Source organism: Lycium ferocissimum, chromosome 1 (assembly GCF_029784015.1).
Source record: "Lycium ferocissimum isolate CSIRO_LF1 chromosome 1, AGI_CSIRO_Lferr_CH_V1, whole genome shotgun sequence".
Lineage (NCBI taxonomy): Eukaryota > Viridiplantae > Streptophyta > Magnoliopsida > Solanales > Solanaceae > Lycium > Lycium ferocissimum.
The window spans coordinates 25,551,854-25,569,285 of record NC_081342.1 but is presented as its reverse complement, the minus strand read 5'-3'; the positions used below and the strand labels follow the sequence as shown (position 1 = coordinate 25,569,285).

At 40.1% G+C, this 17,432-nt stretch overlaps 1 protein-coding gene across 1 annotated transcript; it reads right to left on the bottom strand.

Annotated features, from left to right (window-relative positions):
* Nucleotides 1–15,468: 15,468 nt before the first annotated feature.
* On the bottom strand, nucleotides 15,469–17,149 carry LOC132029620 (tetrahydroberberine oxidase-like). Its single transcript, XM_059418907.1, has one exon. The coding sequence runs from the start codon at nucleotides 16,865–16,867 to the stop codon at nucleotides 15,560–15,562; it is 1,308 nt and encodes a 435-aa protein (XP_059274890.1). The 5' UTR covers nucleotides 16,868–17,149; the 3' UTR covers nucleotides 15,469–15,559.
* Nucleotides 17,150–17,432: the final 283 nt, after the last annotated feature.

Here is a 17,432-nt window from a genome sequence, read left to right as displayed (position 1 = left end):
CAATTGAACCGAGTACCGCCCGTCCAACCTTCAACCCGAGCTCGAAGTAGCGAAGGCGAAAATCTTCGGTTAAAGGATGAGTTGGCCGAAATGGTCGAAAAGAGCGGCTCACCGACGGACGAGGTCGGCTTAGCCAAGATAATGCTCGTTTTTTTCGAGGCTTGGTGAACCTCGAGGCCACTATCTCTCAACCGTGAGAGAGCTTGACTCGGTCAAGACTGATGCCGTGAACATGGCCGAGAGGCATCGGCTGCTTGAATCCGAGAATGCTGAGTACAAGGACAAGTTGAGGGTATTCATGCAGAAAGCCGAGGATAGGGCCCGGATATGCGACGAGCTCAAAACCAAATTCGAAGAGACAGCTGAGGCTAATGACCTCCTGAAGGCCGAGCTCGAGTCGGCTACTCAAGTTCAAAGAATCCTCGATGTCGAGAGATCCGAATTGGTGGACAAATTGGCCCAGGCTGAGGCCGACTTGGCAGAAGCCCTTAAGAATGTGGAGGCTGCCGAGGCTCATACCACGATTGCGGTGGAGTATGAGCAGTGGAAGTCCCGAAGGGCCACCCTCGAGCAAGCTCAACAAGGTTTTGGGGACCTCTCGTGTTATATCCTGTATTTTGTACATTGGGATAATCCGGGTTAACCATGATAAGGTAAGGACAAGACTATTCCGGGTTACGAGGTTGAGACTTTCGACCTTTGATTTTATTTAAAGACATAAGTTGCTTGTGATTTTATTGGCATGAAATATTAAGAAAAATTTGGGGCTAAAAGTGAATTATGAAAAGTTGAGAATTCATGAAATTAAAGGCCATGTTGAGCGTGTGGCATGGTGGGCTCCCGCCCGCTGCTTGGCTAATTTTAATTCATCTAAGCCACGTGTGTGGGCCGCATGGTACACATGGATGATTAATATAAGCATATGCAAGATGACTAATTAGTCATATTCTTCATCCTCACCCCTTAGAAAATTCAAGAAACTTGGAGAACAAAAGAAGAAGGCCATTCGGCCATGGTATCAAAAAATTGAAGACCAAAAATCTTCATCACAAAAATAGTTTCTTCTAGCAAATCAATCAATTAGAAGGTCCTCTTTAACGTGGGGTAGTTGTTGGAGCAACCAAAACGTTCATTCTTGCGAAACACAACTCTAGCCGAGTAGAGAAGTTGGGTGGAAAAGGTAAGGTTTAATCTTCCTTTTTATATGTTATGGATGGTTTGTGTGTGATGTAGTATATAGAAATGAATGAAACTCGCTTGAAATTATGTTTGTGGATGTTGGGCCGTGTGTAGGTGGTATGGTGTAGGAGTGATGAATTAATTGTATTTAGCATGTTTGGATGTTGTTGTAGTGTGTAGAAATGGATGAAAATCATGAAATTTATGTATGTTGAGGAGTGGCCATGTAAGGGCTGTTCTTGGTAGATGAACAAATTTTACTTAGTGTTTTGGTTGTTGTTGTGGATTCTATAATGTAAAATGAAGATTTAATGATGCAAGTTGAAGGGTAATCGTTGGGGGTTGTTTTTAGAAGCTAATGTGATTTGAATGTAGTTTTTATATTTATGAAAATGATGTTGTTAACGTGTGGATTGTTGGTGTAATTCATGAATTTGAAAGAAGGAAAGGTGTTGTTGTTGTTGCTCTTGGGTTTGGGAGATTTCGGGTGAAATGGTGGTTTGGGTGAAATGGTGGTTTGGGTGAAATGGTGGTTTGGTTTGAATATTGTGTGGGTTGCTTAAAGTGTTCTTGAATCTTGTTTGAATGCTCTCGGATTAGTACTTGAACATGTAAGTGTTGATATTGGTTTGAATGTATGTAGTTGAATTGAACATAATTGGAATGTGTCAAAATATGTGGAGAAGAGTTATTAGCGTTATAATGCGTTTTGAATTGATTATTAATGTTGTTAGTGTGGTTGTTGGTATTGTTGTTGATGATTTTGGCCGAGTTGAATTCTCGGGGTTGTTGAATTTATAGGGAAAATGCTGCCCAAATTTCTGTAGATAAAGTAATGGCTTGGGAATGAATTCCTAAGTACTTATAACTAATGTTAGTACCTAATGACGTTGTTGTAGATCTTGGAAGACCCGAGATTTAAGTTTGGATTAGCTTAGGAAGCGGACGAGGTATGTAAAGCCTAACCCTTCTTTCTTTTGGCATGTCTTAGTCGTAAGTAGGCTATGAAACGAGCCTCGGGGTAACTCTATTCTTACGATCCGAGCATGTTTACTATTCTTAATTGTCTCTTAAGGTTGGTTTTCTTAATGTAGTAGAACTATGGTCTTTATGTCTTTTGTATGATTGGATTTCAAAAGTTGTACAAAGAGTTTGATCTTATGTTGAAAAATGTCCCTAACTTTCATAGACGGAACCGGATCGCTTCGAAACGTTCGTGGAAGATTTGATAACGAATAATGTCTTTAACTTTCATAGGCGGGCTCGGATTGGTATCTCCGTGGGCCCCCGAGACTCTTCCGTGTTTGGTTCTAACGACTTTTTGAAAAGAACTTGCATGACTATTGTCTTAACCCCCGAGTGTTGATTACTTATTTATCTGTCGAGTCTGGACTGATGATGTATATGCATATGGTTTGATACGTGTCTATGGATTCTAAAGTTCTATTGATATGTTCCCAAGTAACGTTCGGAGGAAACTTGGTTTGACTACAGTCTTGGCTTTTAAAAGATGATTCGTTTTGGTTTATCCTATTGAGTCTTTGAAAATGTTTTATGTGCGTATGGTTTCTCACTACTCGCCGCTTGTGCGGCCGTTATTACTTCTTCACTACGTCCCGGCCAGGGCATGTATTCGTGCACGACTCTACGGTATTATTCACCGCGTCCCTCACTGTAGGTATGTTATATGTATATGAGGATATTCACCGCGTCCCTCGCTAGAGGGCCGGGGCACGTTATATGATATGATGATGATATGATGATATGGGGGAGGCGGCCAGGATGGCACATGATGACTTCATTCACCGCGTCCCTCACTAGAGGGCCGGGGCACGTTACATGTATATGGATATGATGATTTTACTTACCGCGTCTCTCACTAGAGGGCCGAGGCACGTTATATGTACATGATATGATGGTTTTACTTACCGCGCCCCTCACTAGAGGGCCGGGGCACGTTATATGCATATGTACATGATGATTATTTACTTATGTCACTCAGTCCCATAATGAGCCGGATATGATATTAATACGCATGATTTATGTTTCAAAGGCAAGTCTCATGATTTTCTATGCTCCTTATTTCAGTATGATCCTGTTTACCGTATTCCATGCTTTACATGCTCAGTACATATTCCGTGCCGACCCTTTCTTCGAAGTGGGCGCGTTTCGTACCCGCGGTACGGACGATCGTTTCGGTGGTCCGCCGCCTTTAGGACATTCATTCTCTTGTCTTGGAGTGCTAAGCTTGTTCGGAGCCTATATTGTGGGTACGAATCTTTTGTTGTATATGTATATGTTTATTCAGGGGTACGGTGGGGCCCTGTCCCGTCATATGTTTCCGTTGTTACTCTTAGAGGTCTGTAGACATACATGTGGGTCATGATTGGTTACTGTACGGCTATGTCTGTGTGGATTATGTTTTGGGCGGTCCTGTCCGCCGTGGCAGCCTTGTCGGCTGCATGTGCATATGTTTGATATGTTATGTATATTATGACAGCCTTGCCGGCTTCTGTGCTGTATCTACGTTTGTATGTGACAGATTGAGACAACGTCTGACTTTCGTACATGTTCAAATTATTTATATGCCGAATGTAGTAAGCAGGTGCGTACGGGTGCCCAGCTCGGGCACTAGTCACGGCCTACGGGGTTGGGTCGTGACATCTCGGCCCTGATACTTGAAGCCAAAAAGACCGAGGAAGAAGCCAAGAGAGCCCTCGATATCGATTCCGAGGATTCCGAGTGGACAGTATCTGAGCATTCCGATTCTAGCTGCACCGGATAGATCAGGGCCTGTACTTAGCCTTTATTTTGCCTTTGCCTTTTTGGCTTGTTTTTGGTTTTTTAACTTCGTAGGAATTTCAGGTGTAAAAACCTTACATATATGGAATGTGCATTTTCCTTGCTGATTTTCTTTATTCCTTAATCTGTGTTTATTATGACTTTTGGTCGGAGCCATTTTTTCAGATTATGCCTCGATATTGGCTTTCCACTTCATCCGGTATAATTTGTTCGGGAATTTGATCGAGTGGTTTGCCCGTGGGACTTATTTATGCTCTGTGAATTCAGACGTTTCCGAATCACATTAGGCATTTTAGGGCCGATATTTTTCGACAGTTCACTTATCGTGGATTAGGTTCGGACACCTGAATCCCAGTCTTAGCGAATTTTGATATAGCAGTCGCCATTTGAGGGTGTTTAAAGATTTTGGCTTGGTTCAGTGCGGCCTTGTTTCCTTTGTCGAATTTCGACTATAGTCCCCGGTGTACGGTATTTGGATAAAATGATGCCAAATTTAGGCGGTAATCACCGAGGCTAGGGTGTTTAACAAGAAGACGTATCCGAAATGTAATAATCTGAATTTTCAGTAATCTTTCTATTGCAAGTATTTGCACGTACATGATATGAGGACTTTGTCCGTTTCCTTCTGTTTTTGCCGTAGCAAATACTAAATGGACACGATTCATTCTGATCGTTTGGTCCTTACATCAAAACCTAATACAGAAGGTCCGATTCTGGACGAGAACTTCCTCGGGGTAATGCCCAACGGCGTTCTCCTTCTTTGTTAAGCTGCTTCATTTTTTATTCACCAGGATAAGCCTCGATGTGGGTATAGTAGTCCCCTAGTGTTTATCCGAGCTGCATGGTCGGGTAGGCATTATCAAGTCCCCACTCGTAGGGTATACCCCCGAGTTTCTGAACATTTGTCCTCGTTTCTATCAAGTAACATGCTGTACTTGTTGCCTCATTAAAAACCTTATCGGAAAACCCGTTTCGGGACAAAACTGTACTAAGGAAAAGAGTGCAACACGTGTTTCTAGACCTAGCACCTAACTTCATCCGGTACTCGACTTCCTGCAAAAAAAAAAGGTTAATAAAAAAATAAAAATAAAAACGAGGGTAGTCGTCCGTACCTTAGCAGTAGTATTTCTTCAAATGAGCCACATTCCAGTTGTTACGCAACCGTTGTCCGTCCATGGCCTCCACCGACCACTTTTTACCCGTTATTCTTTATCTTATACGACCCTTTCCATTTTGGCCCCAACTTTCCGTCGTTGGGATTTTTAGTGTTCAAAGTAACTTTCCGAAGCACCAAGTCCCCAACTTGGAAATGTCGAAAATTGGCCCTCCGGTTGTAGTACCTTTCCATTCTCTCGCTCGGGTTGCGGTCGGACTAACGCGTTTTCGCGAAGTTCATCCATGAGGTCGAGTCTTATGGCCATGGCCTCCTCGTTTGACCCACCGGTGGCGTATCCGAATCGGAGACTCGGTTCACCAACTTCTACGGGGATGAGGGCTTCGGCCCCGTAGACCAGCGAGAAAGGTGTTTCTCCCGTGCTTGATTTTGATATGGTTCTGTAAGCCCACAATACCTCCCAAAAGACCTCTCTCCGGTGATGCTTCACGGTCAAGTCTTTTCCTTAGATTTTGAATTATTGTTTTATTCGTGGATTCTGCCTGTCCGTTTGCACTTGGGTGATACGGAGTTGATACAATTTTCTTGATCTTCAACCCCTCGAGGAAATCATTGACTTTGCCGCCAATGAACTGAGGACCGTTATCACAAGTTATCTCGGTTGGGATACTGAAACGGCAAATAATGTAGTCCCATATGAAGTCAATAACCTCCTTTTCTCTAATCTTTTCGAAAGCCTGCGCTTCAACTCACTTGGAGAAATAGTCAGTCATTAACAAAATAAAACGGGCCTTACCTCGGTGCCCACGGTAGCTGACCAACAATGTCCATTCCCCACTTCATGGCGGCTGCGATACCACCGAGTGTAGCAAATTTCCTCGGGTTGGTGAATCATTGGGGCATGTCTCTGACACCCATCACATTTCTGGACAAAATTCTTTGAATCCTCCTCCATCCGATTCCAATAATAATCGGCTCTGATAATTTTTCGGACTAAGGCCTCTGCACCGGAGTGATTTTCGTAGGTCCCCTCGTGGACTTCTCTCATCACATACTCGGTTTCTCCAAGACCCAAACACTTGGCCAAGGGCCCGAAGAAAGACCGTCGATACAATTGGCCGTCCACTAGGCAGAACCGTGCTGCTTTTGTCCTTAGTGACCGTGATTCTTTTGGGTCACTTGGAAGCTTTCCATCTTGCAAGTAGTCGATGTATTTGTTGCGCCAATCCCAAGTTAGCCCCATCGTGTTTATTTCAGCATACCTGTTTTCTATCGCCGAGATCATCAAGTGCACCATAGTGCATGGGTTGATTTCTTCCCCTTCGACTGAAGAGCCCAAATTGGCCAATGCGTCGGCCTCGCTGTTCTGCTCCCGGGGTACATGCTGCACGGTCCACTCTCTAAACCGGTGTAGTATCACTTGGATTTTTTCCAGATACTTTTGCATTCGCTCATCCTTGACCTCGAAGTCACTATTCACTTGATTAACGACCAAGAGAGAGTCGCATTTTGCTTCAATTATTTCGGCCCCCCATACTCCGGGCTAAGTCCAAACCTGCAATCATAGCCTCATACTCGGCTTCATTGTTAGTCGACTTAATAGTTCTAATCGACCGTTGAATGGCATCCCTGGGAGTTTTAAGGACGATTCCTAGCCCGGAACCTTGAGGTTCGAGGCCCCGTCCGTGTGTAACGAACAACACCTGGCCTTTCCCGAGGTTAGTGTTTTTTCAACCTCGGGACCATAAATGGGTAAAAATCTCGCTATAAAATCGACCAAGACTTGGGACTTAATGGCCGTTCGGGGTTTATATTCGATATCATATCCGCTAATCTCTACGGCCTATTTGGTTAGTCTACACGACAATTCCGGTTTATGCATGATGTTCTTTAGAGTGTAAGTAGTCACTACACATATCGGATGACATTGAAAGTAGGGTTTGAGTTTTCTAGAAGCACTTACTAATGCCAATGCCAACTTTTCAAGGTGGGGATAACGGATCTCCGCATCCCCTAAAGTTCTACTCACATAATATATAGGGAATTGCGTACCTGATTCTTCTCGGACCAAAGCACCACTTACCGCTACTTCGGATACGGCAAGGTAGAAAAAACAACTGTCATCCGCTGATATACGTAGTAGACGGGCTAGACAAGTACCTTTCAACTCTTGCAATGCTCTTTGGCATTCCGGTGTCCAAACAAAGTCATTCTTCTTCCTTAATAAGGAGAAGAAACGGTTACTTTTATCCGAAGACCTCGCTATGAACCGACTCAGCGCTGCTATTCTTCCGGTGAGTCTTTGCACTCCTTTGACGTTATTTACCACCTCAATATCCTCGATGTCTTTGATCTTGTCCGTTAATCTCAATTCCCGGTTGGACACCACGAAACCCAAGAACTTGTCCGACCGGACACCGAAGGCACATTCGGCTTAAGCTTCATGTTGTATTTACGGAGTACATCGAAGGTTTTCTGCAAATGTTTTAAATGGTCCTCTGTTTCCAGGGACTTAACAACCATGTCATCAATATAAACTTCCATTGTTTTTCCTATCTGTTCTTCAAACATCCCACTAACTAGGCGTTGGTAAGTTGCACCGGCATTTTTTAATCCGAAGGGCATGACATTGTAACAGTAAGTCCCGCACTGTAATAAAGGATGTTTTCTCTGATCCTCCGGCATCCGGATTTGGTTATACCCGAGTAACCATCGAGAAAACTCAACATCTTCATGCCCGTCGCGCATCGATCATTCTATCGATGTGAGGCATTGGAAATGAATCATTCGGCATGCTTTGTTTAAATCCTTATAATCAACGCACATTCTAAATTTATTACCTTTTTTCGGCACTACCACTTACGTTAAATAGCCAATCCGGGTATTTTACCTCCCGACTGTAGTCTATTTTCAAAAGCTTTGTTCCCTCATCTTTTACGGGCGTGCTTTGGTTCTCGCCATGCCTCTCTTCTCGCTCACCGGGGGAAATCTCCCGTTGAGGCCGAGCTTGTGAGTTGTTACTTCCCGTGGCACACCTGTCATATCTATACGGGACCATGCGAAACAATCGACATTAGTCAAGAAATTTAATTAACTTATTCCGAGCTCCGAGGTTAACCCCGTGCCCGAGTATACCTTTCTATCCGGTAGATATTCGAACAAGATGACTTGCTCCAGCTCCCATCAGACTTGGTCGCATCCGAGTCATCCCAAGAAGACGAATGATCCGGTACACCGAAATCATCTTCTTCATACCCCGGGTCTGACCCCTGCTGCTCCGCTGTCGAACTTGTATACTTTAGTTGCTATTTAGAGTCCTTGCCACTGGTTGACTCACCCTCTTTTGGATCCGGTTTTTTGGGAATGAGTGGCACTTCCTCAACCGCGAACATCTCCCTTGCAGCGGGCCGGGTCGTTCTCCTCGATGGTTTTTACCCTCCGAGAAACAGAAATTTCGTTGTACCGATGTAACGTCAACGGGATGTTTCATGCTACGTATCCACGGCCTACCGAGCAAAGCATTATACTTCATGTCTCCTTCAATGACATAGAACACCGTCTCGCCGAATGGTGCCTTCAATATTGACCGGCAATAAAGAAATCTCCCCTTCGTGGTTTCACTCGCCATATTAAAAAACCTACCGAGCACTCGAGCCACCGGATAACCGATCGAGTAGTTCACTGCTCGACCACTCTCCACCGGATGATGCGGCCGAGGCTACCCGGGTCAATCAAAATACGCTGACTTGTGATTTAAAAATAAGAAAGTAAATTACCAAAGCATCATTAAACAATGATGCCTTCGCATCTTCACCGCCGAAAAGAGACGGGTACCTTCGGCACATAATCTCGCTCCGCTTCTCGCGTACCGTAGATCTTTGTCCGTTTCATCACCGGCCGCAGGGGCGTTCGTACCACCAATTATCATGTTGATTACATGCTGAGGTTCCACTGGTTCAGCCCGTTTGTGGGACTCCTTTTCCTTGTAATGGCTTTTAGCTCATTCACTCAGGAACCCTCGAAGGTGGCCATTTTCCAGTAACCGAGCCACTTCCTCCCTCAATTGGCGACAGTCTTCAGTTCTATGCCCATGAGTTCCGTGGTACTCACATATCACGTTCGGGTCCCGTTGACTGGGATCTGATCTCAATGGTCTCGGCCATCTTGCTTTTGCGATACGACCTATGGCCGAGATGAGATCTAAGGTATTGATGTGGTTGTACTCCGATATCCCCGTGAGGTCTTGTGGCAGCCGAGCTCCCGGCATCACTTCTAAATGACATACCTCGACTGTTCGACGGGCGCTCGGTCCGTTTATCACCCCGACCGGAGAATTGATTGGGACCAAACCTCGATTTTTCCGACCTCGGCTTGGCTTTTCTGAATGAGAGTACGGCCAATACCTTTCCCTCGAGAGTCTTGACTCCGGCTCGTAATTTTTTCTCGATCTTTCAGAGCTTTTGCTCATATTTATAGGTCCCGAGGGGAGCTCGAGCTGGTCATCCTCTACCCGAATCTTTGATTCATACCTGTTATGAACATCAGCCCAAGTCACAGCTTCATATTCCAACAAGTTTTCTTTCAGCTTGAATGAGGCCGTCGAGTTTCGAGGATTAAGCCCTTTGGTAAAAGCTCGCGTGCAGCCCATTCCTCCGGAACCGGAGGGAGCTCCATCCGTTCCTTTTGGAAATGGTTCACGAACTCTCGTAGTAACTCATCATCCCTCTGGGCTATAACATTGTAATAGAAAATATATACATTGAAGCTTTCTCTCTTTCTCATTTTCTGGTCCGAACTAGTGGAGTTGGGTTTATTCATTCAATATATTCTTAGCTTAATCATCAATATTTACGTATTTATTCAAGTTATTAACACATATACTCATATATACATACCATTGCACACGAATCCATATATAAATTCCACATAAACCAAAAATAGATTAAAATTTATCCACATATCATATACTCACTTACAAATTCAATTGATTACCTAAATTTGGGGTAAACAGAAATATATTAACCTACTACGTGAAGGTAGTAGGTTAACATTGTACCCACTTTTTATTTTCCCAAAATATCCCTATCACTTAACTAGCCTATTAATAATTTATGGACTATTTTGTTGTCATTTTAAACTAACAAAGAATTTCTGGTCCGCGCATACCCTTGGCGGAAATTTCTCGCTTTTGTCTGCAACTAAGAAACCTTGCCTTCCTGCAAGCACTCCCGTCTTGTCAATTTATCCAATTCTTAAATGATTTTGCTATGCTCTCAATTTAAAATTTACTGAAAGCCACCAACTAGTTGCAAGCCTTAAAATTTATATTGAACTATCCAAGCCACTAATTAGTTGGCTATCTCTCATAGAATCACCGGAAAGTATGGACTAACTTCAATTTCCCCATCATTTCTAGTATTAAGTCATCAAATGTTATTAACAGAGAGAGTCTTCTTTGTGTCTAATATGAACAAGTCATGTTGCTTTCTCTTGGGAGGTCACATTTCCATCCGTAAGCAAACCATCATTCATTGCTTCTGCCATCCTCTAAATATTAATTAATGAACTGATAGGGTAAAATCAGTTGTTACTGCTAAAATAACAACCCATTTTGATAGCTAAGAAGATAAATTCTATAATGGTAAACAGTGGGATTTTTGTAGCGACTATGGCGGCGGCAATTGTGGTGGCAGACGTTGAAAACAATGAGTGGAGTGTTGTTATCTCTGTACAGGGGAAGTTTTAGGTTCTATTTTATTACTATTAAACCACAAGTTTTCCGATACGCAATTCAGATATTTTAAGGAAAGATTTTCTCTTATAGACATAAAACTTGGCAAGCTAAAACTATCAAAACATTCTCAATTCTTAAACAGTGAAAACTATCAAAACATTCTCAATTCTTAAACAATCTTACCAAATGATCAAGTCATAGTTCATAACAAAATTAATATGCTAATTCATAACAACCGGCTCAAAATTAATACTAGAAGACCTTTCTGACAATACAACATCAATTGATCAAATTTTAGTTCAATAAATAAAATTAAACTATGGGTCTTTTTTTACAAAATTAAAAGGTTGGTAGACATAAATAAAATTTGGTGGAAGTTAATGAGATTAGTAAATGATTGATGGGGTAATTGTTAAAAATATCTACCAACTTATGAGTTTTTTTCTACAAAATATAAACTTATGGGTTAAATTTTATATTTTAAAAAATTGAAACCATGGTTTCAAACCCCAAATCATACCTTGATGATTTGGGGTTTGAAACCATGCGTAAAAACGTATGTCAAAACCACGGTTTGAAACCATGATTTCAAAATTCATGGCCAAACGCCTACTTAGAGTTTGAGAAAGAAATTAGGAATTTAGTTAAAAGACCAAATTGTCCCTACTTTTTGAGCTGGAAGGACTACTTTAAGGCTATTTTGGGAAAATAAAAAATGAGTACTATGCTAACGTACTATCATCATGTAGTAGGTCAGCAAAATCCATATAATATTCTTTGTCACAAATAGCGTATTAGAGTATCAAAATATTTAGTCAAAATTTCTAGATCAATTATGAGAATCTTAAATTCTATTTTTATAAAGAGGATTAATCAATATGTTACCAAAACAAGAGGATAGTTTTTATAGAGAAGTAATTTTATAAAGAGTATGATTTTAAATATGGTTGTTGCTGCTATAGGTAAAAACTATTGTGGATGTAAAATATAGCATAAAAATCAGTTTTAAAAAAAATGGTTGTTAGAGAGATGTGCTGTCATATGAGGATGCCGTTATGGAGACGCCTGAACGTATATGATTCACTTTATTTTTTTTTTTTTGCGCGGAATGTCCTTCAAAGGCACTGGTCTTTAATTTTTGTCATCAAATTGTTGGTCTTTAATTTTTGTCCTTCGCCTTAAAACTTATGGGTTCTAGGTTCCAACCATCACTCAGTCAAAAATAAAAAAAAATAAAAAATTAGTAAGGCAGAGTTTTGGGTTCAAACTCTACGTAGAGTTTGGGCAAAAGTTAAAAATTTGTCTTAAGGCCTAACTTTTGCCCAAATAGGCTTAATTTTGAGAAAAAGTTAGGCCTCCTTAAGGTAATTTTTGCCCGAATAGGCCTATTTTTGCTACAAACCTCTGCCTTGTGAATTTTTTTTTTATTTTTTTAACAGAGTCGGGGTTCGAACCCAGACCTTCGGAGTATTAGGCAAAGGGCAAAAGTAAAAACCAACAATTTGACGGGCAAAAATTAAAGACCAATACCTTTGAAGGGAAATCGTGCAAATGACCCATTGACATTTTACGCTTAAATTGCAGCAAGGTTGTTGCACTTAACAGTCTCATTTTTTTGCGCGGAGTACCCTTCATATGGATTGGTCTTTAATTTCCCCTCAAATTGCTAGTCTTTAATTTCTACTTCTCATCTAATGAAAATTTGTGGGCCAAAGTACCCTTACTCGCTGGTCTATGAAACCAGAGATTCTGGGGTCGAGCCCCAGCAGAGTAAGAAAATAAATTTTCGCAAGGAAATATTTTCATAAAAAACATGCCTATTTAGGGTAAAGTTATGCCTTAAGTCACAGTTTCTATGTAGTTAACTAAAAACTATGCCTCTGTACGATAGCTTAATTTCTACATAACTATCCCGGATAAGGAATGGTTCTGTAAGATAACTTAATTTTTACAGAACTATGTCTTGTCTACTTTATATAAAACCTATGCGTTGAGGCAAAATTATCTAGGATAGCTTAATTTCTACAGACCTATGCCCGACAATGCTTCTTTGTAACTTTACCGGAATAGACATAGTTTGTTATAAAACCTTGTCTTGCAATTTTTTTTTTTAAAACTTTTCTAGGGTTCGAACCCAGAACAAGGATATTTTCGGCTACTTTTTTATTACTTAAAGTGAAAAAGTCAAAAATTAAAGACCAACAATTTGAGGGACAAAAATTAAAGACCACCTCAAAATAGGGACAATCATGCGAATTGCACTTGTTGTCCGGTCATTCCTCTTAAGAGTTTAAAAATGAAAGGTTAAATCTTATCATGTCGCTTTAGCTTTCTTTAAAACTGGTTTTTCAACGAGGGATTCCCGATACGATACGAATAGGGGTAACAAATATAACTCAAAAGTTGATGGCCCGTGCAATTCGCCCAAAATGTTATGGGTTGGACGGGACAATTTGCACAATTGTTCTTACTCGGAGGTGGTCTTTAATTTTTTCCCTTCGCCTAAAATATCCTGAGGTTCTAAGTTCGAACCCTGACTCAGTCTAAAAAAATATGCAAGGCAGAGTTTTACTACAAAATTAGGCCTATTCGAGCAAAAGTAATACTTTGAGGCCTAAATTTTGTACAGTTCCAGCAGAGTAAAAAAAAAAATATATATTTTTTTCCTTTTGTCTTAAGGAACCTCTTCCATAAGGCAAAAGTTTTTTTTTTTTTTTTTTTTTTTTTTTTTTTTTTGCCCTTAAGGCAGACTTTTCGCGAAGCCTTGCCTTATGATTTTTTTTTTTTGGCTGAGCGGGGTTCGAACCCAGAACCTCGGGGTATTTTCGGTCATCTTTTTAAGCGAAGAACAAAAATTAAAGACCAGAAATTTGAGGGAAAAATTATAGACCAGCGCCTTTGAAGGGCAATCCGTGCAAAAAAAATGGTTGGACTCAAAATAATTTTGTATTGGACTAAGTTTAGTTCAACCCAACATAACTCATTTTAAAGAGATCTTCAATTTAGCCCGATTTTAATCCATTTTTAAGATGTAATTTAATACGAAGTTATTGCTTGAGATTTACTTTATTTCTTTTATGTATTCACTTTTTTTGTATCATGTATCTTATATTTTGGGGTCTGTTTGGAAAAAAATTTCCTAGAAAATAAAGGGAAAACATCACTGAATACCCCTAAAATATAAAATATTTACCCACCCATGCCCCCTCCCAAACTATTTTCGCTTCTACCCCCACTGGCTGAAAATATTTACCCGATGTACCCCTCGGCCAAACTCCTTCCTCCGATCGCAGTATATTTATATACCACGATGGTAACATGGAGGACTAAGAGAAGGATTGAAACAGTCCTCCATGATACCATCTTAGTATATCTATATACCATGATGGTACCCATTATCCTGAGGAGTGTCTCATTGAAGGATTGAAGCAATCCTTCATGATGCCATCACGGTATATGTATATAAGATGATGGTATCATAGAGATTTTTTTCCCGAGAAAAGTGTGTCTTTTTGATTAAATGAACATGATCATCCACAATACCATCTCAGTATATTTATATACCATGATGGTATCATAGAGGACAAAGAGAAGGACTGAAGCATCTTCCGTGATACCATCTGAGTATATATGGTATCATGGAGGACTAAGAAGTACTGAAGCATCTTACATGATACCATCTCAAAGATATTTATACACCATGTTGATATCATAACCGGTGGGCATTTTGGGTAAATATTTTTAATTTTTTTTGAGGCCGGGGTACGAAAGTAATGGGGGTATGGGCCTTTAATTATTTTGATTTGAGGGGGCATGCGTGATATTTTCCAGAATATAAACCCTTCAAAAGTGCTGGGTCAAATTAGGCGGGTCATGACCCAGCCCATTTTACCCTGTTCCGACCCAACTCATTTCAACCCAGATATTTTTTGCACCAATCTTAGCCCAAGCCATTTATTAAAGTTCATTTTAACCTGCCCAATCTCAGATCAACCACCCATTTTAACTCCCCTAAATACGAACATTTTATCAAAGAAAACACTTGAAAGCAAGAAGTTACACAACCCAAATTCAAATAGGAAATATTGCATTCGTCTACGCACAAGCGTATTTTAATATTAATTTGAAGAGGAAAACTGCAAATCCATCTATAGACCAGCTTATTTCATAATAGATCAATTAAACCACCTTTGTCGAGGGATTATGTTTATGTCTCTTTTGATGCTTCTTTGTTTACAAAAATTGTTTCCTTTTTATAAGATTATCAACATTTGCACCTTAATATGGTCGAAAAATCAACCGAATGGCAAAAAATACGCATTTTCTAATGTTCAGATGACTTAACTACAAATTCAAACGGCGAAGTGATGAAGGCTAGAAAATATAGATTGAGACATGCATAAACAAAAAAAAGTAAAAGAGTTATTAATGTAAATCAAATGCGTAACTTCTCATCCAAAACCAAAAGGAAGTTTTGCTCTATGTATCAATTAGCTAAAATCCATCTGACATTTGACGTTTCCTTACCAAGGTTTAAAAATTAATTCAGCTAGGAACTAGCTTGATTTAATAATAAATTATATTTTTTGAATTTATTTACACTTTTTCTCATAAAAATTCATTCATATCTCAATATGTAGTTAACAAAATTAGAGGGAAAAACAAAGGAGAAACTTGATGTATAGTTTTTTCAGCTAGCTAGCTCCCTTAATTATCCACCAAATTTAAAATTAGGGACCAAGAGGTGGAATACTTTGCTCATTCCTGAAGTAATTTCCTGGATCAACACTATATTTCACCCTAGCTAATTTCTCAAAATTACCTTTGAAATACATTTCACCCCAACTCTTTGCTTCTGAGTATTTCTCACTTCCATTTTGTGTTCTTCCCAAATCCAAATCTCTTGTATTTAGATATGCTGTTCTTGGCTTAGAAACAAACTTCCCCATGTAATCATAAATACCATTGATCCAATCAAACTTTATCTTCTCTACTATTTGATACAGATGATGCCATAATGCAAAATATTGTACGTTATATAAAGCTCCTTTTCTATGTGGAAATGGAATTGCATCCTCTATTATTTCACTCATTTTTCCACCATGAGGGGTCAAAATCACAAGTGCATCTCCTGTATTTTTGAACGCATTCCATAACCCTTCTAATGCTTTTTCTGATAAAGCCTTTGTCACATAGTCCGATTTGGTTTTGTAAAATGTCATTCTCTTGTCCTTCCTTTCCAACAAATCTTGGATTGTTGAATCTTTTCTATAACTATCTATCCTTATTGTTGAATTAATCCAACTCATCTCTTGACAATCTCTAGACTTTAAGTTCAATTCAGGGAATTTCCTTCTCATTAGTCTCCGAAGATGGCGCCTCGTCCCTAAATATAATGAGTTAAATGAAGCTTGTATCGAAGGTTTCCCTAAAGAGTCCTTTTTAGGGTTTATATTAATTCTTAGGAAAAGCTCCTCAGGAAATTCCTTTATTAACTTTTGCCATTTCCGAACAAGCTTTGTAGCACCTTTCTCGTGAGTTCGAGCAACAGTGAAGAGAACGACCACGGGTGGAACCTCGACTAATTGTAACTTCCAAGATAGAACCACCCCGAAACTAGCTGCTCCACCACCTCGGATGGCCCAAAATAGGTCTTCTCCCATGCCTTTCCTATCGAGAATCGTGCCATTAATGTTGAGGATCGTGGCATCAAGCACGTTATCTGCTGCAAGGCCGTGTTTTCTCATCAAGGGTCCTTGTCCGCCACCACTAATATGGCCTCCAACACCTACAGAAGGACAAGTTCCAGCTGGGAAAGCTAGAGTTTTGCTCCTATTTGCAATGGTGTAGTAAAGTTCCCCCAGTGTCGCTCCACCTTCTACCCATGCAGTCTTTTCTTGAACGTTGATGTCGATCTTTCGGAGGCTCGACAGGTCAACTAGGCAATAGGGTTTGTAAGAAATGTAAGAAAGGCCTTCATAGTCATGTCCGCCACTTCTAATCCTAGTTTCAAATCCAGATTTTTTGCAACAAATCATGGTTGCTCGCACTTGTTCTTTATTTTCTGGCACAATTATGTAGTATGGTTTCGGGACATTTGAATTGTTGAACCTAGCATTGTGTATCGATGATTCGAGGATCGATTGGTAGCTTTTTGACCATATAGTGTGAACAATGTTGTAAATGTGTGGTTGATTGCCAGATTCATAGGAGAGGCAACCATAGAAGTTGGCATTGACATCTTCAAGGTGACGATGGTGTATAGAGGTGACTAAGAAAGGAAGAAAAAATAGGGCAAATAATATTGAACCAAAAGTGACCATTTTCTGGTCACTTGAGTTAATTTCTTACGTTTTATGATTCACGAAATAAAAAATTGTTCCTCGTTTCCTATTTATATTCGAAATTTATTCACATTGTGTAACTGATAAGTCAACTAAAGAAAAGTTAATACGTTCATTGAATCTAATACAATTACCATTAATAACCTTATTAATTCAAACAAGTTCTACTTAATGTTAGTGCTGGTCTTTTCCTGGTGCTTTTGATTTGGGGTAATAATAAAAGAACCTTCAATTCCGTTAATTTACTTGTGTGTGTCGT

Coding starts and splice junctions, on each gene's coding strand:
- LOC132029620 (XM_059418907.1), bottom strand. CDS start 16,867: ATGATTTGTTGCAAAAAATCTGGATTTGAAACTAGGATTAGAAGTGGC.